This window comes from Spermophilus citellus (genome assembly GCF_964194105.1).
Source record: "Spermophilus citellus genome assembly, chromosome: 4".
In the NCBI taxonomy this organism is placed as follows: domain Eukaryota; kingdom Metazoa; phylum Chordata; class Mammalia; order Rodentia; family Sciuridae; genus Spermophilus; species Spermophilus citellus.
This window is the reverse complement of record NC_138185.1, coordinates 99,177,727-99,204,102: the sequence shown is the minus strand read 5'-3', so window position 1 is coordinate 99,204,102 and position 26,376 is coordinate 99,177,727. Positions and strand designations below refer to the sequence as shown.

At 42.8% G+C, this 26,376-nt stretch overlaps 2 protein-coding genes across 9 annotated transcripts in view; both read left to right on the top strand.

The window, feature by feature from the left end:
• The window catches only part of HERC2 (HECT and RLD domain containing E3 ubiquitin protein ligase 2), a 211,364-nt gene extending 207,105 nt beyond the window's left edge, over nucleotides 1–4,259 (top strand). For all 8 annotated transcript variants that reach the window (XM_081290553.1, XM_081290551.1, XM_081290552.1 and 5 more), the window contains 4 exons: nucleotides 78–268; nucleotides 1,517–1,622; nucleotides 1,958–2,170; nucleotides 3,262–4,259. In XM_081290553.1, the coding sequence (XP_081146679.1) occupies nucleotides 78–268; nucleotides 1,517–1,622; nucleotides 1,958–2,170; nucleotides 3,262–3,534 (783 nt within the window). In that variant the 3' untranslated portion in view covers nucleotides 3,535–4,259. The remainder of the gene's footprint in view (nucleotides 1–77; nucleotides 269–1,516; nucleotides 1,623–1,957; nucleotides 2,171–3,261) is intronic.
• A 6,222-nt stretch (nucleotides 4,260–10,481) lies between these two features.
• OCA2 (OCA2 melanosomal transmembrane protein) overlaps nucleotides 10,482–26,376 on the top strand; it is a gene marked incomplete at its 3' end in the record, with an annotated part of 367,555 nt that continues 351,660 nt past the window's right edge. Inside the window, exons 1-2 of the mRNA XM_081289957.1 lie at nucleotides 10,482–10,545; nucleotides 20,231–20,487. Of these exons, the coding sequence (XP_081146083.1) occupies nucleotides 20,252–20,487 (236 nt within the window). The 5' untranslated portion in view covers nucleotides 10,482–10,545; nucleotides 20,231–20,251. The remainder of the gene's footprint in view (nucleotides 10,546–20,230; nucleotides 20,488–26,376) is intronic.

The following is a 26,376-nucleotide window of genomic DNA, read 5'->3' as shown; positions in this document are numbered from 1 at the left end:
GACAGTGTGCTTGGGAATATTGGAGTTTGTTACAGGAACAAGCCTGATTCAACATGTGGGCTCTTTCTCCTCAAAAGGTTGATAAAGATTTTATTCCTGGGCTCATGTATATCCGTGACAATGAAGCCACCTCAGAAGAGTTTGAAGCCATGAGCCTGCCTTTCACGGTGCCAAGCGCCAGTGGCCAGGATATCCAGCTGAGCTCTAAGTACACACACATCACTCTGGACAACCGTGCAGAATATGTCCGGCTAGCAATAAACTACAGGTTTGTGGTCATCTGTCCTCACTTGCTTTGATTTGCTAAAATAGCAAAAGTAGCAGGAAATGGTTGGTTAGATATCTACTTTTTTTTTTTTTTTCACATAAAGGTATCACATAGAGCAAAATGTTAATGGGACTGGCTCCAGCTATTACTGATCTGTGGTCATGAAGCTTATTTTGTGACCAGGATCAGAATAGTTCCTATTCTAGTCTGAGTTTTCTGGCTCTAACTAGAATACTGAGGTAGATACAATCTGTCTATTTAGGGGACTGCCCCTATAGGGCCCTTCAGTCCTGTTTGTCCCCCTCAGTGCTTTCTATGTCAGCTCTACAGGGATAGCGTTAGGTCTGGAGCTCTGTGTGATAGAGCAGCATCCCCCAGGCCTAAGTGCGTGCAACCTTGGATGCCACAGCTCAGGTGGGATGTGGTAGTAGGTCAGTGACACCACAGCACCTTTCACTGCTTCCTGCATGTCGGTAGGCTTTGCTTGCTGCACTCTGGTTGGGGATAGTCCTGGTGAGTGTCACATCTACCTTGGAGCTTTGACTGCAGTCATAAGCTGTAATCCCACAGTCTGCTCTAGGGTTACGCAGTGTCTGCTCCAGCGTTGCATATTTCTATTGGACCTACAGTGTCTGATTCCAGTTCCTTGGGTTTCTTATGAATTTGAGAATTGTGTTTTGGAGTGCCTGTAACTTAGCCCATTTATGAGACAAATGTAAAAACAAACTGAGTAAATAATATGCCACTTATGGTAATTTTGAAATAAATATTTATGTTTTAGAGTTCTATTCTTTTGAGAAAAGTAACAGGTGAGTGATTAATGATAATATTATTAATGATTTTATTAATAATACATCATGTAATAAACTCTAGATTGATTTCCAACTTATTATAATACACCTGTATCCATTTCATTGAAATATTTGCAGAATTGAAAACTTGGGACCTAATGGGTTACTTAATTCTGTACCAGTTAGAGGGACTCAGTGTTGTGAGAAGCTCTGTGGTAACTAGGTTTGCAAAGCAGAAAGAATGACAGATTCTTACTAAAAGTGTTGAAGTGTCAACCAGCCCTGATGGAGTGTTCTTTGGTTTGCAACACACATGGATTTGTCACCCAGGGTTGCTCCTCTCAGCCCTTCTCAGCTAGGAGGTGTGTGTGATAGTACTGTGTGGTAAGGCTTGGTGTCAGCAGAACAAAGTCAATGCCACCAAAGACAGAAGTGTAAAGTGAGTTTTTTCTTCCAGACTCCATGAATTTGATGAGCAAGTGGCTGCTGTTCGGGAAGGGATGGCCCGAGTTGTGCCTGTCCCCCTTCTTTCTCTGTTTACTGGATATGAACTGGAGACAATGGTATGCCAGCCCCTGCCTGGTGCTGCCCTAGAACTGCCTTTTGCATAGTGACCCACTCATCAGGATTACTAGTTCATTTCTTATTTAAGACCTTGAATTTGGAAATCTAAGCTAGGTCCATGAGTGTTGAATGTAGTAAAAACACACAGTGTGTGTCCCTCTTACACCCACCCCATACAAGGTTGAAGTGGGTGGAGGGTTGTGTTCATGTCTACCTGGGTCCCTTGGGACTTTCCCTCACCCCAAAAGCAAGCCTAAATAAAGCAAAAAGAATGACAGATTCTTACTGAAAGTGTTGAAGTGTCAACCAGCCCTGATGGAGTGTTCTTTGGCAGGTTTGTGGCAGCCCAGACATCCCACTGCATCTTTTGAAGTCTGTGGCAACATATAAAGGAATCGAGCCCTCTGCATCCCTGATTCAGTGGTTCTGGGAAGTGATGGAGTCTTTCTCTAACACAGAACGCTCCCTCTTCCTTCGCTTTGTGTGGGGCCGGACTAGGCTGCCCAGGACCATTGCTGACTTCCGGGGCAGAGACTTCGTCATCCAGGTGGGCTTGTCTCTGAGTTAATGGGTATTGGGCTGGTGTCAGTTGAAGTGTCGTACCCCTTGCACATAATCCCACAGTAGACTGAAAAGTGGTCTCTTGTGTTTTCATAGAAACAAGTGTATATCCAACTTCACTCATTTGAAGGATCAAAATTTTATCATCACATTTACCTTTACTTTACCATTACTGGTCTTAAGAAATGTGTCTGGCCATCACCAGTATATACTGCTGTTATGTCAGCATATTCTAGTTTTTGAACACACATGTTATGTAAAGCATTTGTTTAATTATCTGGTTAAATTAGGTGAATCATTAAGCAACATGCTACCAACTGAGAAAAATGAGACTGCTCCTCAGATTGAGAATGAGAGTTTTACTTTAGGTTCTACCTCAGCAGGATAATGGTAGGAAAAAAGCTCAACCTGACTTCTGGCCACTGAGGTGGAAAGACCTAACACTCCCCTCTCTGTCCTGAGATTCTGGTAGTAACAACTTTAGAGGACTGGGCCCTGTGGAGGGTTCCTCTCTCCCTGGCATGCTTGGAAGAATTAGGGATGGCTTCTCCCCAAACACGTCCTAACCTGGGCTGGGAACGTATCCACTCTTCAAGGAAATTTTTGAGAGCATGTATAGTTTTTCTCTCAAAGTAGGTTATTCCTACATTTTGTCCATAATTCTTGCTGCTTTCTAGTGTCAGTCTTTAGTGGCCAAATTGGGCAGATGGCTTTGTGGAGGGTTCCCTAAGTGGATGAGTATTGGGTCTAACTCCTGGTCCTGTGCCAGCAGGAAGGAGTCTTATCTGGGCCAACAGAGATGAGACATTCTACATCTCTCTTCTAGGGATTGACTGGTAAAAAGTAATCATTACAATAACTAATTGGCATTTTTCTTTTTTACAAGTCCTAGGAATGAATTGTTCCCTTTTATTTCTAAAATTGGCTAGATTCTTTATTTCCTGGTACTTTGTTATTCTTAGCCAAAAACTGATGATTTTTGTGAGAGTCAGGAATTTAATGAACACAAAAAATCGATTTGTAATTTTATCTATCCTTGTATGTAGTCTCTGATAATTTAATATTTGTCATCAACAGGTCCTGGATAAATACAACCCCCCTGACCACTTCCTTCCTGAATCCTACACCTGTTTCTTTTTGCTGAAGTTGCCCAGGTATTCCTGTAAGCAAGTGCTGGAGGAGAAGCTGAAATACGCTATCCACTTTTGCAAATCCATAGACACAGATGATTATGCTCGCATAGCCCTCACAGGAGAGCCAGCTGCTGATGACAGCACTGATGACTCAGATAACGAGGATGTTGATTCATTTGCTTCAGATTCTACGCAAGATTATTTAACAGGACACTAAAATGGAGGAATGCAATCAGGTAGCAACAGAAGACTGAACAAGCAAAGCAGAGTGCTGCTGTTTAGATGGCGGAATATCTAGTGTGTCCTCAAAATGTGTGGGAGGGAGGCAGAGTGACTGACCACCCGTGATCAGAATAATGAATGGAATAATGATGGGAAAATCAGCCTGTGCCCGTGGAACACTATGTGGACACTTACCATCATTTTTGAGACTTAAAGTGTCTTCTCACCCATAATGCTGCATTACACATAGGACTCTGTGTTTACTAAAGTGTGTACATGTTTATATAAATACTGAATTGCAGCATCCCAAAAATGAATAAAGCCTTTTTACTTGTGGGTGCAATAGATTTTTTTTTCTTTCAAGTGTCGTGCATCATCTTGATTGTATATTGAAAATATTGTGTAATAATTAAACGTATTATAAATATTTCAACTAATTTTACTCCAAATTTGTTTATTAAAAGCTTTTTGAACGTTATTATCAGTATTACTTGAATGCATCCAGAGGTTATTTAAACAAAAATGAAAAACAAAAAGGCCATTTGATTCTCTCCTTGTCTCCCCAGGTGTACCATTTTAGTGTATGCATTATGTAATTTGAATTGAGGCCTTTCTGTGAACGGTATCATAACTTCTATCATGGCAAGTGTACTATATAATGTTTGTGTCATATATGTGCCGAAATTTTAATTCCCTATAAATAAAACATCTGTCACAAAATTGTAGGCTGAGCTTTCTTAACCAGTTAGACTAGCACTGGATGTGCTACAACCAAAACACAAATCAATCTTTGATACATTAGTGGTTAAGCCATGCCAGTCTTAGTTTAGACTCCATGACAGAGAAGTAATCATCAGGAGAAGGTTCTAAGGAGAAGAGTTGGTGTTCGTGGCCACGGGGTCCTGGAGCCTTCAGTGTTCTTTCCCTTGATCTCCTGCCCAGCTCTGGCCATCTTCACAGTCCTTGTTCCTGTTCCCATTGGCTTGGGCCAGGGATGTCCCTGGACTAGTTGGCCATGGAATTGGGTTTGAGCTGCTTATGTTTGGGAAGCTCTCTGCAAAGGTAAGGACAGAGAATAGGAGTGGGTCTAGTGTACTAGAACTTGAAGTCACTGGTGTTGGTTGATGCAAAAGTTTGTATTTCATGTTGAGATTTCTCTATTGAGGGATAGAATGTTTGGCACTGGCATAAGAGAGCCAAACATGGAAAGTTTTTTTCTGGGAACTTATCCATGATCAAATTGGGGAATGCCAGGATCAGTCTGTTTTCAGCTTGGCTAAAATTTTCATGTGCTGTGTGTTTTTTTTTTTTTTTTTTTAAATCATCAGCTCTTTTTGTTGTTAGTCAACATGTGTTGCATAACAAAAATACCCCCAAAGTCAGTGGTATTTAAAAAGCAGTATTTTTTATCCACCCAGATTGGCTGACCTTGGCGGGATGGCTCTGGATTACAGTTCCACTGGGGCTCTGCCTCACATACCTCTGGGTGTGTCTCATCGTGATACAGGTACAAGAGGGCCGACTGTGCTGTCACCTCCACCCACACCGTTGGCCATAGCCAGTCATGCAACCAACCCTCAAATCAGTGGACTGGCAGATGTATTCTATCTCTAGAACAGTGGTTCTCAAAGTCTTGTCTGATGATGCCTGTTTTTTTTTTTAATTAATTGATTTTATTTCTTTAAATACATGACAGCAGAATGCATTACAATTCTTATTACACATATAGAGCACAATTTTTCTTATCTTTGTATATAAAGTGTGTTCATGCCAATTCAAGTTTTTATACATGTACTTCGGTCTTTTTGCATTACAATTCTTATTACACATATATACCACAATTTTCATATCTCTGTATATAAAGTAGGTTGACACCCAATTCATGTCTTCGTACATGTACTTTGGATAATGATGTCCATCACATTCCATCATCCTTGATGCCTGGGGTTTCCTTGCAGGGTGTCCAGCAGGTCCTCTCTCCCCACTTACATGTCTGCATGAAGCCAGATTTTCTTCATGTCCTTCTACCATAAAATATATTTTAAAATATTTTAATACTTGAAAACTTTTCAGTTTTAATTTTCCACGTGGTAACTATTGAGACTTATAACCCAGATAAAAATTGAGGATCTGAGAGAGCTTTTAAGAGTCCAGAAGATTTCCAAGACTAAAACTGCTTCTCTAGAGATGTGCAGAACCACAGCAGAGTGTGTGGCTGTGTGGGGCACAGATCTGGAACAAGCAGGCCTCTACTACAAGAGGTGGAGCTCCACTTTTTTTTCATGGTTAGAAGCCTGAGACAGACTGGCAATTGCCTGAGACAAACTTGACCGCCCCCACTTTTTTTTTAAACTTAAACAAAAAAAAGGTTTATTTATTTCATTCTCTTACATCATGCTATTCACATTTTTAAAAAGTGTGGGGGCTTTGTTTTTCATAGTCACAACTTCATTTTTGCCCAAGAGGATTCTAGGACAGTAACATGTTATCTTTAGTTTAACTTTTTAGCCTCCTTCAAGTAATGAAGCCTAAATCTCACCTTAGCAGATCAAGATTTGTGCAGCAGAACCTATTCAATTGTATGGAAAATGAATCCACCCATGGGAACAATGGAACACTTCAGTTACACCCATTAAGACCCCTTAATTTTGGGAGGTTCCACCAATATTTTGAATTGTGGACTAATTGATTTGATGCATCATGTTTGCTTTTTTACTGATAAAAATGATGATGGACATATTTAGAATGTGTATAAAGCTGCAATCTCCTTAGATTTAACAAGAACGTCACAGGGTGCTTATACTAATCTATTCTCTGTTACTGTAACAAAATGCCAAAGGCTGAATAACTGAAAAGAAAAGAGGCTTATTTAGTTCTCAGTTCTGGAGGTTCAGGACCATGCTACTGGCATCAGCTCAGGTATAGTGAGGATCTGATGGCAGATGGCATCACAATGGCAGGAGCAGAATCAGAGAGACAACTCTCGTGGCAAGATAGCAGCCAAGAGACTGGGCGTGGCCAAGCTTGTTCTTTTCTAAGAACCCTTTCAAAAGAACTAATTTGGGGTCACAGAAGTGTTCCTAAATCTCTTCCGAGGGCATGAACCTGTGACCCAAGAGCCTCCACTAGGTCCCACCTCTTAGTTCCCACCTTCCCAATGTGGCCATATTGAGGTCCAAGCTTCCAGCACATGAACCCTTGGGGGACAAACCACATCCAAACCATTACAGTGCCAAAGCATAGCAAGGGTTGTTAGAATTCCAGACAAAAATTCCTGGTTTCCCTGCATAGAGTGTACCTATACTGTCCCTGAGGACAACTTTTGCCTTCCCTCCTGCAGGACTTGCTCAAGTGGCTATGCCTTCTGCTCCTTCCTGTCTTCAGCAGAGTCCCCTGCTCATGTTCGATCACAGCCCATGTGGCTCTGGCTTGGCTCTGTGGTTTATCCTTTCTGTATGCTGAATGCTACTTATCTGTCCTTCTGAGCTGAAGTGTATAAGCTCCACTCTTCACACCAGTCTCAGTCCTGGACCAGACCTGCACAGGCAGCTGCTCAACAGGTCCTGTTGTAGAGGAGTGTAGGATGGGGGTCGGGTAGAAGTGGCCCTTCTTCTGCTTGAGATTTGATCCAAGACCCCAGAATTAGTCTTTGGCTCTGTTGTCTCTGAAAGGCACTTGGCATGGCCTGAGCTGGGACCAAATCTGGATCCTCAACATCTATAAATGGCTTTTTGAGCAAGAGGGTACCGTACCCACTGTACCTAGCCTCACAGCATTCTCTCCAAAGAGTGATCTGCCTGGATGAAGAAACTGCTCAGCCTTTGGTCACCACTGCCAGTCTTAGTCTTCAAGGACTCACGCTCGGGTTTAACTAGAATCGAAAAAGCTTCCTAAATCCATGTGATAGAAGCTATCTTGACTTGCAAAAATGTCTTCATTTTAGGGAGAGAAAGAAGTTTGGGGAATGCCATTAGTTTTGGAAATGTTGAGATGTTGAAGTTTATCATGAAATCCCCTATGAATTGCTCTGCCGTTCCCTGGGCACCCACCTCACACACCACTCTCTTCCCACGTTTAGCTGCAGTGTCACCTGGGTCTGGGCTACTCCTCCACAAGGATTAACTCACCAAGGCAGCTGGGAGACACGTGAGCATGTGATTCCTCAGAGTTTAAATCTGCTGTGTGGCTCGGGGTCTTGTGATCCCTCACAGTTCTTCTTGGTAAGCTAATGTTTGGGCATTAACATAAGCTTGATAAATCACTTTTTGTTTTCTAGAAAGGCTTTACAGCCATGATCTCTGCTATTGTGTATCTTTTATCACTAGGATCCTACCTGTTGGATAAAGCCTGGGTTGTTCAGGGGTGCAGGGTCCTGACTCCTTTCATGGGGTGCTGCAGGAAATGAGGTGCAAGAGTCACTAGCTTCTCCTGGAAATCAGCCCTACGTACTTCTGACCACAGGGCCGCCATTGGTGAACTTTGCCCTCTGCTGGTCAGGAGGAGGTCCATGGGGTGACGGTGGTTGTCCTGATGATAGCCTTACATCAATGTGCCTGGGTGGGGGTGGGGGGAAGCAGGGCTGGTGGTCAGGAAGTCAGGTAGCCAGAGACTGCTCCTGAGGAAGTCACAGGGGTCTTTCCCTGGCTGTGGGCTCCTTGACCTGTCCTCAGTCATCTCTGCTTGCAGAAATGATGTCCACATGCAGTAGGCATCTCAGTGACTTAGGCACCCCTTCCTGTGGGCTGTATGGCCCTCAGCTCCCCAGGGCGCTACTAGGATAGTGTCCACTCTTTGCAGAGCTGTAGGAAAGGACTGGGGAGGGCTGAGCTCTGCTGTGACACAGTGCCACACACTGTAAACTCTCCCACTAGTACCAGAGTTCTCCTACACCTGGTCTTGACATCGTGTCACGGTGGTCACAGGCCTTTTGATGTCACTGTGGTCCCTTGGAAAGTTCCCTGTGCAGGAGCAGCTATGGACCTCACCTGCTGTGAACTCTCCACTCAGACATCAATGCCAACCATGGGTGGATGCCAGTGGTGGTATCTGGGGTCCCCCCTGTCTGACAAGGGTGAGAGGCAAGGGGTGCCTTCACAGAGTCTCCCACAAACATAAAATATGCAAACACATCTACATAAAGCCCACTGCTGCATAAAATATAAGCAAACGGATTCTATAACAGATACACTGAAATTTATACATATGATTAGTCTGTACTAGCCACCTTTGGCCTTCATGTTAGATTTCAGTGATGAGGCTGCTTGCCAGGAACATGCAGGGAGCCTTTATTTTGTAATTTCTTTTGAGCCATCCAAAGAAGATATAGATCTATGGTCCAATTTTGTTTTGAACCCAAATCCTCCTGCCCAGCTCAGGAGAAACCTGAGATTCCTGAGAGCAGTACCAAGGACTTCTGACTGAAGAAATCCAGACCCCCCTCAAGATACTAGGCCACTCCTGAGTTATGCCAAGGCTGGCTTAGAATGACACCATCTGCATCCAGTGCTCACTCTCAGGTGCCATGAAAAGAAACCCCTTCTGGATCTGGCTTTAACAACCAAAAAGATTGATTGGTGACAAGTTACAAACTCAGAGGTAAACAGTTCATTGTTTGGCTTGGTTACAGGAACCTGGTCTTCAGGACTCTGTCCAGCTCCATGGTGCCTTCGTCACCCTCACAGCTGGCCCCAGAGGTCCTAGCCCTTTGGTTTGGGACATGTAGATGTGATTATCTGAGCCAGTTAATGGTTGGGGAGTGGGATTTCCTCCAAGATAAGGCTACACAGGCCCCATCCTTAGGGCTGGGGATAAGACTGATCCTACTGCCAACATTTGGCAGCTATGTAAGTACCAGTTAACTGTGAGGCTAAGCAGTCCCACTCTTGGCCACATTTGTGCTGCAGATATTTACAACTCTTTTTTTTTTTGACACATCTGCCTGCATGGTCACATGTGCACACCATCCTATAAGGGTGGTGTCAGCCAGGAATTTCTGTCCACTCAAGGTACTTCCATATTTGTGCTCTGGGCCCTCTTTCCACTTTCTGTCTGTGTGTTTGTCTGAGGTTAAAAAGCAGGGGACAAAAGCAAGCATTGACAAAAAGCAAGTGTCAATATTGTTCTTTGTGAAAACATGACCTCCCTGTGTAGTTTATCTGTCTCTCTGTATTTTTGTGTTTGTGGGTCAGTGTGTAGTTTGTGTGTGGTGTCTGTGATATGTGCATACCTGTTTCTGAACATAGTTTATGAGCCTGTGTGTGGATGTATGTGTGTGTGTAGTTTGTGTGGTTTATGCACCTCTCTATGGGATTTAAAAAAATCTGTACCTATGTGTGTGTGTGTGTTCCTGTGTCTTTTTATCTTGTGCATCTCTGTGTGGGGTCGGTGTGTCTATGTGTGTGTATTCGTGTGTGTGTGTGTGTGTGTGTGTGTGTGTGTGTGTGTGTACGTGGTGTGAGAGAGCTTTCCACAAGCATAATCATGGCTACAGCCTTGGGCTTCAATGGAGCAAGACAAGGAGAAAACAGGAAAGTGGCCAAGTTAATCAACTTTAGCAAAGAACTCTTAAAATACAGACCAGAATATTCACTCAATTTACTTTTTCCCAACTCTTCCTGGTAGAGAAAACCTGCAGCTAGCCCTGAACCACTTCTTGTGAAGTACAGAGCATGCAGAGCGGAGCTAGCTTTCAGAGAAGCGCGGAAGAGGTCCCTTTCTGCAACGACCCTTTCCCACCAAAGGAGCATTCTCTTGCAGCCCTTGGATTCTGCTCCAAGCCTAGTCCGGCCTGGCCACCCCAGGTCGGGGAGCCGCAGCCGGCAGTGAGGTCTGTGGGCGTGGCCGCCGGGGGCCCAAAGGGAGGGGCAACACTCCCGCCCCTTCTCCAGGGCTGCGGCAGCCTTTGAAGAGTTCCCGTCTGTCCCCAGGATTGTTCTTCCTTCACCTTTCAGAGCCATCGGTTTGGACATTAAACTTGGCTCTTGGAGAAAGATTAACAAGTTTGCAGGTAAATCCAAGTGCTTTTACTAGATGGGATTGAGGAGGTGATGAGCCAGCCTATTCCGGGGAGCAGGCAGGCGTTTAAAGAAGTGGAGTGTGGAGTCATTGCTTTTTGAAGCAAGGCAAGTTCCTCTAAGGGGAAATGTGCAAATATTATTCGGTGGGGTAGCTGATGCTAACACACAGCATTTCTGAATTTAACCGGGAGTCTCGCATCCGCGTTTGAGACCTCCGGCTCACTTGGGAGGCTGGATCAAGGGTACTGAGGAGGGGAGTTTGGAAGTGTTCAGACAGTAAATGTTCCACTTGAACTCCAGGGTGGCCTGAGCCCGGCAGTCAGGCGTTTCTTGGGAATGGAATGCACTGGAGTGAAAACATTAAATCCCTCAAAGCTGCTTCTTTTTCCTCTGGTCACACACAGAGAAATAAATGGGCTTTAATGTAGCCAGCTCTTTTCAAGGACATGGATGTTAAGTACAGGGGTCTGCATGTGTGGGCATTCTGTGTTTATAGACCAAGACCAGGAGAGGAGACTCAGGACAAGGGCAGATGCTCCTACCCTGCAACCTCATCCCCTGCTCCCAGCAGAATCAAGAGCCCCAGAACCTTTCCACCTCTTGCTGTATAGCTAGCTTCCCAGGGGACTTCAACATGCATAAGACTTTGTGAGAAGCACTAACTGAGAGCAATAGCATGGATTTATGCCATTAGTAGTTATAGGCAACTGATGTTCTACCTAGCCATCAAGGAATTGCCATTCCCTGAGGTTTGTTTGTTGGGAGACCTGAACTGTGCAGAGCAGGGGCTGCTGGTGTTGGAGTGCCTGGGAGCTAGAAAGCATCTGGCAGTACTAACTCTCACTTAAAAACTAGTGAGGATTCAATCTGAAAACAGAGGAGAGAGGTTTGGGTATGCTCTAAAGGATTGCATGAAAACTATTTGTTATTGCAAATTGAGTTTACAAACACTTGAATGCAGTTGTTCACATCAGGTGTGGGGATGGTTTAGGAGCAGAGTTTCCTAAAGTTTTATTGCACTGATTAAAAAAAAAAGTATCAATATTGTTCTTGTTCTTTGAGAAAGGATGACTTCTCTGGAGTTAGCTGAGGTCTGAAGGCATCAGGAATTACTGGGAAGAGGGAGACCCTGACTGCCCCTAGAGACCCAGCAGTGCCCTGACCTGGGACACCTGGCTCTTTGTTTCTATATAGGAGTGGCAGGTGACAGGGAAAGTTTTAAGCTGGAAGCCACATGATCAGATGTACATTTTGGAAAGATCACTGTGGGCTCGGTGGTGGGGAGCAACTAAAGTGTTCAAGAAAGCCCCTGTTGAGTCTCCCTGCTGAGAGGTGCCCTGTCTGGCCAATGCAGGGAGGCACTTGCAGGTGATGAGTTTGCAGGGGAAAGGTGACTCACGGGGGGAGTACTCTCAGTTGGTTAATGGTGCGCACTGATGGTGTGATCAGTTGTGGGGGTCCCAGAAAAGATCTAGGAATGACTTCAAACTTTGGGTCCTTTGGGCACCTTTGAGTCCATAGAGACAAGAGGGTTTCTGGACCTAGTGGTCTTGGCTGCTGAAGAGAGCTTGGAGTAGGGGTTGCCCTGTGACGTGAGGATAAGGCCTCTTGGGAGAGGGAAGAAAAGAAGGTTTTATTTTGTTTTGAACTGGAGATGGGGAAGGTTGGCCTGGAAAGAGACAAGAGATACCAGACAGAGATGCCAGAAAGGTGGGAGGAAGGAAAAGTGGAACTGGAGTAGAGAAGTTGCCCGTTTTCCAATTCCCTTGGAAATAGCCTTCGCAGTCCTGATCTCTGAATGCTCCTATGATCAGCCAGCTGCATCCACCTCTACAATTTCTTGGTTGTTGTGTTCCCTATCCCTCCCTCTTTCTCTGTCCAGGTTCGATTACTAATTCTGTCATTGTTTCTCATTGCCTGTCTAGAGAGTGTGCAAAGGCACTTCCTAGAATTGGTGTGGTGCCGCCCCACCTGCCACCTTCAGAAAGCTGGCTTGTTTTAGACTGTGGCCCATGTGCACGGCATCAGGGTGGACCAAGTAATTCCAGGATAATGATAGTGGGGAGGGATTCCCCTGCCAAAAGCTGGGGTAGCAGAAAGGCCTCGTCTGCACTTGGAAGCTCATTGAAGAGGCCAGTCCAAGAGACAGTTGGCAGCGAGGCCGAGTGGTCAAGACCCTCCTAAGCTGTGCATTCGAACGTGCCAGTCCCTTTCTTCCCCACAGAGGTGCACTGCCACTGTCCCTAGAGGCCAGGTGAGTGCTTCCTACATCAAAGTACCCCTCTGGCCCTAGGCATAGAGCGAAGGGTCAACGCTGGTCGAGCAGTTCTCCTCCCAGGCTTGAAGGAGGCTGTTTAAAATAGGAATTATGTAAGGGTTTAAGAAACCATGCTCTTTGGTCAAATTGTCTAGAAACTTTTAACCAAGTTAACATGTAGCAAAATCCATCTGGAGGGGAAAATGATCAGACCCATGGTCTGGATCCTGGCCTGTAATGGGACAGTGGAACTGCCGAGCCTCTGCTGCCCTCTGTGGGATGCTGGTGTCTCTGCCCAGGACAGCCTGAGGAGGAGACTGACTCCTGGGCAGGCCTCCTTGGACCTATTCACCCCAGGGCTTCACTTGACTACTATGAGGGCTTCTTGAACTGGAAAGTGTGCATCGAACGCACCCAGGTGTGCAAGGGACACAGACACACACCTGAGAACATAGCCATGCCCTCTGAGACCCAGGAACTGCCCTGCACACTGAGCTACCTGGGCAATTCCACACAGAGAGGTAAGCTTTGGGACTGAGCAGTGATGTATGTGGAAGGGAACATGTTTTCTTAGGACATAAGATTTTGTTCACAGAAGGAGCGAATTGGCTGGAGGGATTTCTTTTTAACAACAAAGTTTGCAGCAGTCTATATACTCGTTCCTTCTCTCTTCATTATTGTATTAAGTCAAATGACTAAAGAACTTAAAGAAAAGTAATCTTAACATTTATGAAGAACTTACTTTCCACATGATTATGTTGCTGCTTCTGTAAAGTCAAATGCCAGTCTTGCATTCATCAGTTTGGGTACTTGGCAAGAGCACCAAGGAGAAGATTGTTTAGGTGTGGCCTTGTTGGGCTGGAACAACAAGGGCAGTTCCTTGGACCCCCTCCTTACCCTTCTGCTTCCTGTTCCTCATGCCTCCTAAATAGATGTTCCATAAATGCCAATAACCCCACCATGTCCAGAAACCCTAGCTTAATTCTTTCAGTGCCATTAGGAAGAGCTGGGGCTGCCCAGGCCTTGGAAAGGAGTTGGGATGTGCAGGCCTTGGGCAGGACTCAGGGTGTTCAGGCCTGTTTTGAGCATCTGAAAGCACAGCTTTTTATTGAGCCTTTTCTTTTTTTTTAACACCTCAGTTGTTGGGTCATTCTCATCCAACAGAACAGCCAAGGATGGCTGCTCACCAGATGGAGAAGCCCAAAAGTAGCATCAGATCCTTTTCCAGCAGTGGCAGACATCAGGGCTCTGCCCAGTGTCCCCATTGCTGTGTCTTTGTTTCTGTCCACACTTGCACTCAGCACTATGTTTCCATCAGGCCTCTCCACCATGCCCTGGGCACATCTGCAGGAGGAGCGTAAACAGCTGAACAGCACTGCCTGGGGCAGGGTGTGGAGGGGTTGGGAGAGACAAAGGCAGCAGAAGGACCTGCAAGAGGGGCCAAGGTCTGGAGGGAGGTAGGAAGAAAGCAGAGACTGCTACAAGACTGGTGGAGAAGAAAGCAGAGCTAGAAGAAGGGTGGACAGCAGCCAAGATGGACAATTCAAGTCAAATGTGAAGGCTGGATGATTCTACTGGGTCTAAGCCATCTATTGCTTTCTTTTTGAAAAGTCACAATTTTTAATTTTTTTTTCCCTAAAATTTGGTAACGACTTGGTCATTCTGGTGTGATTCTTGTTCAGAAGGTGGTCTTGGCTAAGCCAGGCTCAGGAGGGTGCCCTGGACCTATTTGGGAGCACAGTGACCCTCGGGTCCTTCTCTTGATTGCAGGTATCTGTTGCAGTCTGTGGTCAGTCTGAAGTGGGCTGTCCCCATGTGCAAAGACCAGGTTCTCCTCTGCACAGTCCTCAGGAGTGAATTCTTAGATGTCCTTACAGGTCAGGCACATGAGGCCAAGGGAACAAAGCTGGGCCCAGACTGTGGATCTAAGGACTGTGGGTCTATGGACTGAGGTGACGGAAGGGTCCCCATGGAGGATGGACTATGTGCTAAGATGTTGGAATCCCCCCAGAAGACAGGCCATGGGTTGGGGAATTGGGTCCCTAAGAGACAGTTCAAGGGTTGGGGTTCCCCAGAGGATGAGTTGCTTCAGAGAGGTGAGGGCCCATTGGAACAGGAAGATTTAGAATGTGTTCAGAAGAATTGGATGAGGAATGCATGACTAGGAAAGGGACCTTTGGGTGAGCAGGGCCTGCAGTGTCCCAGAGAAAGCAGCAGGAAGTAGGCAAATGTCAGGAGGGGGCACAAGCAGGTGCTGACTTGTGTGAAGAAGCTGCAGGAATGAACCCAGGGCTTTGACAATGCTGAGTACAAGCTATACCACTGATCTACACCCCCAGCTCACAATTTTCATTTTCCTTTTTTAATTGACATTTTTAATTATAATTATCAGCACATGTTAATTGTACAAAATAATGAGTTTCATTGTGAAATTTCCATACACGCATCTAATGTGCTTTGAAAGTATCCACCCTCCCTATTACCCTTTTTTATCCGCCTCCTTCTCCTTCCCGAATAGTCCCCCTACTACATTCATGTTGCCTTTTTTTCTCTTTCTCTAGATTCCAACTAACTATGAGCGAAAACATGTAATTCTTATATTTCTGAGTCTCCCTTTCTTCACATGGTGATCTCCAGTTCCATCTATTTGCTTGGAAATGACTGACATCATTTTTCTTTTGAGAAGTGTCTGTTCAACTCATTTGCCCATTTGTTGGCTGGAATACTTGTTCTATTGGTATTAAATTTATTGAGATCTTTACATGTTCAGGATATTAATCTTCTGTCAGATGAATAACTGCCTGGGTGCTTCTAATGTGCCATCTTCTAAAATATTGACATTGACATGGTCCTACAATTTTACTTTTTAAGAAACTGCCAAACTGCTTACCTGAGTGGTTGTATCACTTGACATTCCCATTGGTAATGTTTGACTGATTGGTCTTTTGGCATCCTGGTCAGCATTTGCTGGTGTCTGTATCTCAGCCCTTCTGATAGATGCACAGTGATAACTCATCTTAGTTTTTTTTTAACATAATGCCAACATCATGACAATTTATTTTGATTATTCAGGGTGTGTTATCAAAAAAAAATCAGAGCATACTCCAATACTTCTATAAACCGAACATAACATATAATAATTGCCTAGTATTCTCTTTCATTTTTTTTTTACATTTCCCTATAGAGGCTCATGATGTAGAATGTTTGCACATGCTTATTTGTCATCTAATATATCTTCCTCAGAGAAATGTCTCTTTATGTCTTTGCTCATTTTCTAATTATTTTGACCATTGAATTTTACAAGCTATTTATATATTTGGTATATTTGTACTTTGCTGGGAATGTTATTGGCAGATATTTTCTCCCAGCCTGTAGCTTGTCTTTTTGTCTTCTTAATCAAGTCTTTTACAGAGCAAAATATTTTAATTTTGGTGAAGTCCAATTTATAAAAATTACCTTTTTGGATTGTGCTTTTAGTGTCAAGCTTGAGACTCATTGCATACTGGCCTAAGATCTTGAATATTTATTTATTTCTAAAAACTTTGTAGTTTAATCTTTTATATTTTTGCCTGTGACCCATTTTGAGTTAGTTTTTGCCTGAGATGTGAGACCTAGCTGAAGTTTGTTTGTTTTTTCTGTCTATGGAATGTCCAGTGACTCCAGCACCATTTGTTGAACAGATTTTCTAACACTGAGGTGTTTTGGCACTTTTGTAAAAATATCAGTTTGGCATATGTGGGGGCATCTATTTCTGGGTCTTTTGTTTGAATTCATTAATCTGTGTTGTCATAAGTTTATCTAAGACAGTTGCTGACTCAGATTCAACTTTTAGGCCATGAAGTTAAGTTGTTGGAAACCCACTTGTACCTTTAGCCTTGCTAAAACTTCCCCTTCTTGTTTGGGAGTTTGCAGTACAGCCTGCTTGCTCCTCATCTTACTGAACACAAACCCAGTTTTCTTTAAATTAGCTAATCAACAGCCCCCAAGGCAATGCCTGAGGCATGATACCCAAGTGTGACCAAAAGTACAGTCCCACGCCCCGCCCCCCATTTCTAGATTTGCCGTAGACCTCCAGCACTCCTAACTCTTGGACCTGCGAGTAATAATTTTTACATTTTGATCTTCTGCTTTTTGGTTTTCCTGTCTCATCTGACCTACCCACCCAAATCTACCTTTCCCTTTCTCAGGGCTCCCCTAGAGAGAGGCTATTTTGTCTTAAGGCCATCCTTCAGAGAAAGACCTAAAAAAATGGAAACCCTAACAATAAAAATTACAACACATGTTGTGTCCTATCACTGGTCTTGGTGACTGTAGCCCTTAAGTAAATCTTTTAATTGGGTGGACTGCTTCCTTTCATTTTATTCTTCCTTTTCCTAAATATTTTAGACATTCTAGACCCTTTGCTATTTTCCTATATGAAAAATAAATTTTAGAATAAGCTTGTTTATATTTGAAAACCTCTTGTTGGAGTTTTGATTGGTGCTGCGTTAAATCTGTATTTCAATTAAGAAGAACTGACATCGTTCCTGAATGGAATCTTCATGAATGGGGTGCCTCTCAGTTTATTCAGATCTTCTTTGATTTCTTTCATCAGTGTTGTGGAGTTTTTGGCATGAGTCATATACATGCTTTATTAGATGCTTATGTAAATATTTAATTGTTTTTGAGCAGTTGTAATGATGTTGTATTTTTCATTTAGGTGTCAACATATTCATTGATAGTAAGTAGGAGTATTACAGAATTTTAAATATTTACTTTGTGTCCTATGACCTTGATGAACTCACTAATTTTTTTTCAGTAGAATCTTTTTTATTTTTAATGCAGAAAATCATGCTGTCAGTGAATCAGGACAGTTTTATTTCTTATTTTCTCATGAGTGTGTCTTTATTTTCTTTTCATGCCCCATTGCCCTATTTTTTTTTTAAATCTTACCATTACTGTGACTTTATGGCAATAGTTATAAATCACATTTTTTGTGGTATACAGTGACATCACAGTTACTCTAACTATATATAAATAGGTGTCTATTAAGTCTGCATTTGAGAAAGAAAAAGCAACTGGTGATTTTCCCTAATCACATTATCAAAGAGATTTTTTTCCCTAAAAGTTATGGCCAATAACAAAAACAAAATTTCAGTTATTCAGCAAATATTTTGAAGATGCAGGAATCACATTGCACATGATACAAAATTTAAAGGTTAATGAGAAGGTTTATGTATTTTAATCTAGATTTCCATGAAATTTACATTATATAATGTTTCACAATACACAGAAAGATGGAAGTAGTGAATAGGTTAAATTACAAAATTTAAAACAATGTCTACAAAATTAGAATTATATTAATATTATCTGGTTAGAATTTTCTGTACTATGTTGAATAAGGGTGGTAAGGGGACATCTTTACTTTGTTCCTGACCTTGAAATTGTCATCCTCACATTGTACAATTTCAGTTTTTTTTTTTTTTTTGTGGTGCTGGGGATTGAACCCAGGGTCTTGTGCATGCTAGGCAAGCACTCTACCAACTGAGCTATATCCCTAGCCCTCAGTTTTTTTTAAATGAAGAGAGAGAGAGAGAGAGAGAGAGAGAGAGAGAGAGAGAGAGAGAGAGAGAGTTTTTTTTAATATTTATCTTTCAGTTTTTGACGGACACAACATCTTTGTGTGTATGTGGTGCTGAGGATCGAACCCGGGCTGCACGCATGCCAGGCGAGCACGCTACCGCTTGAGCCACATCCCCAGCCCACAATTTCAGTTTTAAATGCAAATATCAGAGCAATTAACTCATATGTGGAATCAATAAGATCACACGATTTGTCTTTTGAGCTTATATGTGTATATGTATTACCAGATGGTGGAAGCATTGCATAAATCTAATTCAATTGCTTTTATTTCACGATTGACACAAGTACATTCTACCACTGTGTGCCATTGACTTACTGATTTGTAAGCTATTTTCAGCATGTGATTGGTTAAAGCAGGGAAATAGCAACAGTAAGAAGGATGTAGTTTTCTCTGCTCAGTTGGGTTTCTTTCAGTGCCAATGTCTTTGTATTTGAAATAAGTTCTGGCTCTATTAGAAAGTGTGGCCTCTTGGCTGTCAGTGCTCTGTGTGCATTAATTGCTTTCTGTCACTAATAGCTTGTACCTGAGATAATCAACTTACCACGAGAAAAGATTTATTTTGGCTCAAAGTTTCAGAGGTTTCAGTCCATGATCATTTGGCCCTGTTGCTTTGGGTCTGGGGTAGTACACCATTGGTCAGAGCATATGGCAGAGAAAAACAGCTCACCTCATGGCCAGAAAGGGAAAGAGATGGGGTTGGGTCCCATCACTTCTTTGAGGCCTCACCTCTTACAGGTTCTACCAACTACCAATAGCACCATGGACTGGGGACCAAGCCTTTAACATACATGGGCCTTTGTGGGACATTCTAGATCTAACTGTAGCACCAGCCTACTCAACTGTAGACATCCCATACATTACCTGTATTTCCTTTGAGTCTTGCTGAATGCCCACCAGTCTTGGGTCCATGGGAATCCTGTGCTTATGGGGTATTGCAAATGTTGTGTACAAATCAGGCAACAGGGAGTGATGGATGTGTGTGTTGTGCTAACCCTAGCCCCAGCACATTCCTTTGTTTCTCAATGGTATAAATCCTATTCAGTCAAAGTGCACAGTGATCCTTGGCTTCAGAACAAAAATGCTTGTTAGTGAACCAGGCTGCTGCAAAACCAAAGGTCCTTGCTGGGTTATGGGAGGCTGGAAAATGTAAAATATAAAATAAAATAGTAATGCTTGAAAGTAGGACACCATAACCTTCCAAGTAGAGTACATTTTCTTATTCTTGTAACAGGTATTATTATTTCAAAGATATTAATTTGCTAGATGCAAAAAGTGTAAAAACCAGAGCGTAGACAAAGAAAAAAGCCCCCAATCATCTGTACCTTCACCATCCAGAGGTGGCTATGTTTTGGAGGGTGTGTCTTTTTGGTTTTCTGTTCTATGCATGTAACTAATATGTATTTACTTCAACAAAAATATCACAGTGTGTCAGTTGTAATTTTCATATCCATAATATTTCCCAATATCAATAAATATCCCTTTAGATCATTTTTATGGTTGCACAATATTTCATACCATGAACATCTCACAATTTACTTACCTAAAACTCTGTTGTTGAATAGTCAATTAACTAATGCTCTCTTGTTGAACATTGCTAGTATGAAATGTACTGAACTGTTTATCCTTGGAGAAAGCATACACTGTTTTCTGTGTGATATTAAAATGGTGGAACACTGGAAGGACCTCTTTATAAGTGACCTTCCTATTGTACCATCCAGTGGTTCGGATTTCCCAAGATGCAATATTCCCAGTCTACTTTTCATCAACAGTAGTTTCTTTCTGGTTTTGATCCTAGAGAGAAGACTGGCAACAGAACATGCATCTAGAGAACAAAGATGGCAGGCTGGCTTCTGGTGCACTGGAGGTGGAGCTACATCAGACATCTGCTCCAACTTCTGCGGGCCCTGGGAGGCTGGGGACTGCCAGACCCACCACCAGAAATCACCAACACAGCTGGGCAGACTCCTCAAGCTCCTACCCCAGCCAGGCTGCCGGGCAAAGCCGCTGGGCTCCTGAGCAACAGGATTTGGACTCATTTCTCACAGAAGGGAGGTGAGTTTAAAAAATAATCTATCTTATAAATGTGGAATTCACAATTACTGAATTTCTATGGACATAGGTCCCCTGCTTTTCTTTCTTTTTTTTGGGGGGGGGTGTGTATGGGGGACTTTCTAAAATTTTTGCCAGAATCTTTCCAGTATTAGATCATTTTCCTGGCCCATTTTTGGATAAATGATATTTCTAAAATAGGACAAACTTAGATCCAAAGAATAAAAAAAATAGGGGGGCTGGGGATGTGGCTCAAGCGGTAGCACGCTCGCCTGGCATGCGTGTGGCCCGGGTTCGATCCTCAGCACCACATACAAACAAAGATGTTGTGTCCGCCGATAACTAAAAAATAAATATTTAAAAAAATTCTCTCTCTCTCTCTCTCTCTCTCTCTCTCTCTCTCTCTCTCTCTATCTCTCTCTCTCTCTCTCCCCGCTCACTCTCTCTTTAAAAAAAATAGGAAAGGGAGCTTGTGGTATGAAAACTTGCATTTCACATGTTATTTAAAGTACTCCATGGTTTTGGGAGTATATATATATATATATATATATATTCACACACACACACACACATACACACAAACATATATATCTTAGAACATGCTTTACTTCTATATATGTAGCAAATAAATCAGTTGACTATTAGTTTTTCATGTCAGAAAAATCTGGGTTATCATAAAAATACACATTTTTGATAAATATTTAAATGTTTACTGATGTAAAGGCAATAAATAGTTTTTCATGTCAATGCTTACATCTCAGATTCATAATTTTTGTTTCACATATCCTTTTAATGATAAAAGCAGCATCTTCTGAGTGTCTATGCCTGCCTGCGTCAGAACATAGTCATTACCCTGCAAATCTGGGAACCCGCATCCCCAGGGGTGATAAATCCTGCTCAGGATGTTGTTGCCAGGGGGCTCCTGCTGATGTGTGTGCTCAGACTTTTACTGCATGTTTGTGCTCTCATTTGAAATGGTAAAACTTTGAGTTGTTCTGCTTGCCCAAAGTGTTTTTAAGATTTATTTATGATGATGCTTATAGCTCTTGTTTGTTCTTTCCAACTGCTTGCAAAAAAATTCATTATATGAATATACCACTAGTTTGTCTTTCTGCCAGTGGCTAGAACCCTTTCTTCTGGCCTTCCCTGAGTTTTCCTGGTATATCAGCTAATGCTGCAGAACACAAACACACAACCTCATGCCCACCATGTGGGTGGCAGGCTGGGTGGGCTGTTTGTCTTGGCTGCACTCTGCATGTGGGGCTGGATTGGCCACTGGCTGATATAGGGGTCCTTCTGGCTGGCTGTGCTCCACTTGCTTTTAATCCTTACCTGGTCATCCATATAGGTCCCCATGGTTCTGAGGAGGGGAAGCCCCAGAGGATGTACTCCTCTAAACCTATCACCTCAAATCTGCTAACATCTCATTAATAGATAGCAGGATCAGAATGGTACCCTACGTTCTGCCATGGTCACCAAATGTAATACAGGATGCCTAGTTATATTTGAATTTCAGATGAATTTCAGGATTACTTTAGGAAAAATTACTTATATTAAAAGATCATCTGTATTATTACACTAATTAGAAGGGCTTCTATCAAAAATCAGAAAATAACAAGTACTGGTGAGGGTGTGGAGAAATGGGAACACTGTGCACAGACTGTTGGTGAGAATGTACAGTGGCTCAGCACCATGGAAAGCAGTATGGTGGTTCCTCAAAAAAATTAAAATTGGAATTTTAATTGAAAAATAAAATTGGAAAAATAAAAGACCCAGAATAGCAAAAGCAATTCTAAGCAGGAAGTGTGAATCTGGAGGCATAGCGATACCAGAGATCAAACTGTACTACAAAGCAATAGTAACAAAAACAGCATGGTACTGGTACCAAAACAGGCAGGTGGACCAATGGTACAGAATAGAAGACACAGAGACTAATCCACAAAGTTACAACTATCTTATATTTGATAAAGGGGCTAAAAGCATGCAATGGAGGAAGGATAGCATCTTCAACAAATGGTGCTGGGAAAATTGGAAATCCATATGCAATAAAATGAAATTGAATCCCTTTCTCTCACCATCCACAAAAATTAACTCAAAATGGATCAGGGAGCTAGATATCAAATCAGAGACACTGCGTCTGATAGAAGAAAAAGTTGGCTACAATCTACATATTGTGGGGTCGGGCTCCAAATTCCTTAATAGGACACCCATAGCCCAAGAGTTAACAACAAGAATAAACAAATGGGACTTACTTAAACTAAAAAGTTTTTTCTCAGCAAGAGAAACAATAAAAGAGGTAAATAGAGAGCCTACATCCTGGGAACAAATTTTTACCCCCCACACCTCCGATAGAGCCCTAATATCCAGAATGTACAAAGAACTCAAAAAATTAAACAATAAGATAACAAATAACCCAATTAACAAATGGGCCAAGGACCTGAACAGACACTTCTCAGAGGAGGACATACAGTCAATCAACAAGTACATGAAAAAATGCTCACCATCTCTAGCAATCAGAGAAATGCAAATCAAAACCACCCTAAGATACCATCTCACTCCAGTAAGATTGGCAGCCATTATGAAGTCAAACAACAATAAGTGTTGGCGGGGATGTGGGGAAAAGGGTACACTTGTACACTGCTGGTGGGGCTGCAAAATGGTGAGGCCAATTTGGAAAGCAGTATGGAGATTCCTGGGAAAGCTGGGAATGGATCCACCATTTGACCCAGCTATCGCCCTTCTTGGACTATTCCCTGAGGACCTTAAAAAAGCGCTCTATAGGGATACGGCTGCATCAATGATTATAGCAGCACAATTCACAATAGCTAGACTGTGGAACCAATCTAGATGCCCCTCAATAGATGAATGGATAAAAAAATGTGGCATCTATACACAATGGAGTATTATGCAGCACTAAGAAATGACAAAATCATAGAATTTGCAGGGAAATGGATGGCATTAGAGCACATTATGCTAAGCGAAGCTAGCCAAGCCCTAAAAAACAAATGCCAAATGTCTGCTTTTATATAAAGAGAACAACTAAGAACAGAACAGGAAGGAAGAGCATGAGGAAAAGACTACAGTAAGCAAAGACGAATGGGGGGAGAGAAACGGAGAGAGAAGGGAAAGCACATGGAAATAGTAGGAGACCTTCAATGATACATAAAATTATAAGAGGTTATGAGGGGCAAGGGGGAGGGAAAAAAAGGGAGAGAATTGAACAACAGCAGGGGAGGTAGAGAGGGAAGATGGGAGGGGAGGGGAGGGGAGGGGGGATAGTAGGGGATAGGAAAGGTAGCAGAATACAACAGTCACTAATATGGCATTATGTAAAAATGTGAATATGTAACAGATGTGATTCTGCAATCTGTATTTGGGGTGAAAATGGGAGTTCAAAACACAATTTGAGTAAAATGTATGAAAGATGATATATCATGAGCTATGTAATGCTTTAAATAATCAATAAAAAAATTAAAATTGGAATTTTAAATTAAAATTAAAAGTGGAATTGCAAGCTGGACATGGTGGCACACGCCTGTAATCCCAGTGGCTCAGGAGACTGAGGCAAGAGGATTGTGAGTTCAAAGCCAGCCTTGGCAACTTAGTGAGGCCCTAAGCAACTTATTGAGACCTTGTCTCAAAATAAAAAAATCAAAAGGGCTGGGGATGTGGCTCAGTTAAGTGCCCTTGGGTTCAATCCCTGGTGCCAAACAAAGAAAACAAAAACAAATGGAATTACTGTACGATCATGCAATTCCACATCTGGGTACATATCCCAAAGAATTGAAAACAGGGTGCTGTGGTTGGTATGTTTGTGTCCCCTACAGAATTCATGAACTCCAACATGACAGTATTGAGAGATGGGCTTTTAGGAGATGATAAAGTCATGAGGTTGGAGCACTCATTAAATGGGGTCATTGACCTTTAAAGGAATGGAGAGAACCTAGCTAGGTCCTTTTTGTGCTTCTGTCATATGAGGACACAACAAGAAGGCTCCCCATTGGACACGGAATGTTTATGCCTTGATCCTGGACTTCCCAGTCTCTGGAACTGTAAGAAATAAATTTCAGCCCAAGGCATTTTGTTATAGGAGCACAAATGGACTAAGACACAGGTTATCAAAGAAAGATCTATACATTCCTGTCTATAACAGTGTGATTCACAATAGCCAAAGGTGAAAGCAACCCCAGTATCCAGGTACATGGATGTATAAGCAAAACGTGGCTTATACACATAGTAGACTATTAGCCAGTCTTAAGAAGGGAAGGACATTCTGACACGTATTGCCACATGAGCAACCTTGAGAACATTAGGCTGAGTGAAATAAGCCAAAAGGGAATTCTGTATGACTCCAGTTATATGAGGTACCCAGAGTCAAATTAATAAGGACAGAACGTTGAATCTGAATTGTGGTTTCCAGGGGCTGTGAATGTGGCAGGAGGGAATTATTGAATAGATATAGAATTTCAGTTTTGCAAAACAAGTACTGGAGGTGGACGGTGGTGATGACTGCACAGTATTATGAATGGACTTTATGCCACTGAACAGTTCACCTTAAAATGATTAGGATGATAAATTTGTTATGTGTATTTTACCATAATTAATAGTAAAAAATAAAAATGAAGTACTTGTAGTTAATTTAACTGGGCCTCTTGTATTTTTATTTGGTAAATTTAGCCTGTTATGCTCAGGATGCACTCCTCAGAAAGACCACAAGTCTTCTGTGGGGCCCAATTTAGCTGATGTCCCTAGGTCACCAGGTCTGGCCTCTGCAGAGGTCCTATTAGAGAGGATGGAGGCTGCCTTGGTCAGGAGGGGAGAAAGAGGTGAATTCAGGGAAGAAGCCTCTCTCCAAATTTCTAGAAGGTGCCACATCCTTCCTCTTCTGGTTAACAGAGGAGGAAGAGCTAGGTGGGATGGAGTGTGGCCATGGGAGATGCCCCTTTCATGGGGACACCTGTTGGAGCTGCTGGTGAGCATCTAATTCCCACTGAATCTGCTGAGCCAAGGCTCTGCCTGGGGCCAGTGCACCGATCCCAGCAGAAGAAGAGACAGAAGAGTGCAGGGCACCTTTGGGCCTGAGTGTGCTTGGGCCGTGGCGGTTCCCCACCTGGTCCGGGCAGTTGTTACTTACTACTCTTCTAGCTGTGTGTGTGTGTGTGTGTGTGTGTGTGTGTGTGTGTTTGTACTGATGGGTAAGTGATGATGGATTTGTCTCCTAACACAATCATCACATGACCCTGCAGGATTATAGGTGAGGAGAGCAGGCTGTGCCCTGCTCTGAGTTACTCCATAACATATAGAACAGCAGTAGTTGTCAGTCTGTGCCTAACTCTGAATTATTCCCCTTTGTAAAGCAGTGGTTTGCCATGAGTTACTCCATTTTGAGCACAAGGGCCAAGGTAGAATGACTCTATATCTTGTTCATACAAGTAAGCAACCACCATCTGCCCACACAAATTGATAAATAACTTATGTGCCAACTTATCAAACAAAGGCACACCTAGACACAGGGGCATCTCAAATCATATCAGAAACACCAGACACAGGAGCTTATCAACCTCACCAGATGTAACCCCCTCACCTAAGACCTGTAGAAGGAGGAGCCCACCAAGATTAGACATGGTGTCCTCCTGACCCTGTCACCTGGACAGTTGTCATGAGCAGTACCCTGTAACCTTATGGTAAGGCTGCCTTAGCATATTCTTAGTCTATGATGTGTGTGTGTATCTTTATGTGAAGGATGATGTGTGACTTGAGTGTTGTAGATGTTAAAAATTAAGATTGGAATGGAATAAAAGAACTTGTGTTCACTGGGCTTCTGACTATCAGGTGACCCATAAGTATTTGGTGAATTACAACCACTGAAAGGGGTGTAGCTTGTGAATCTGT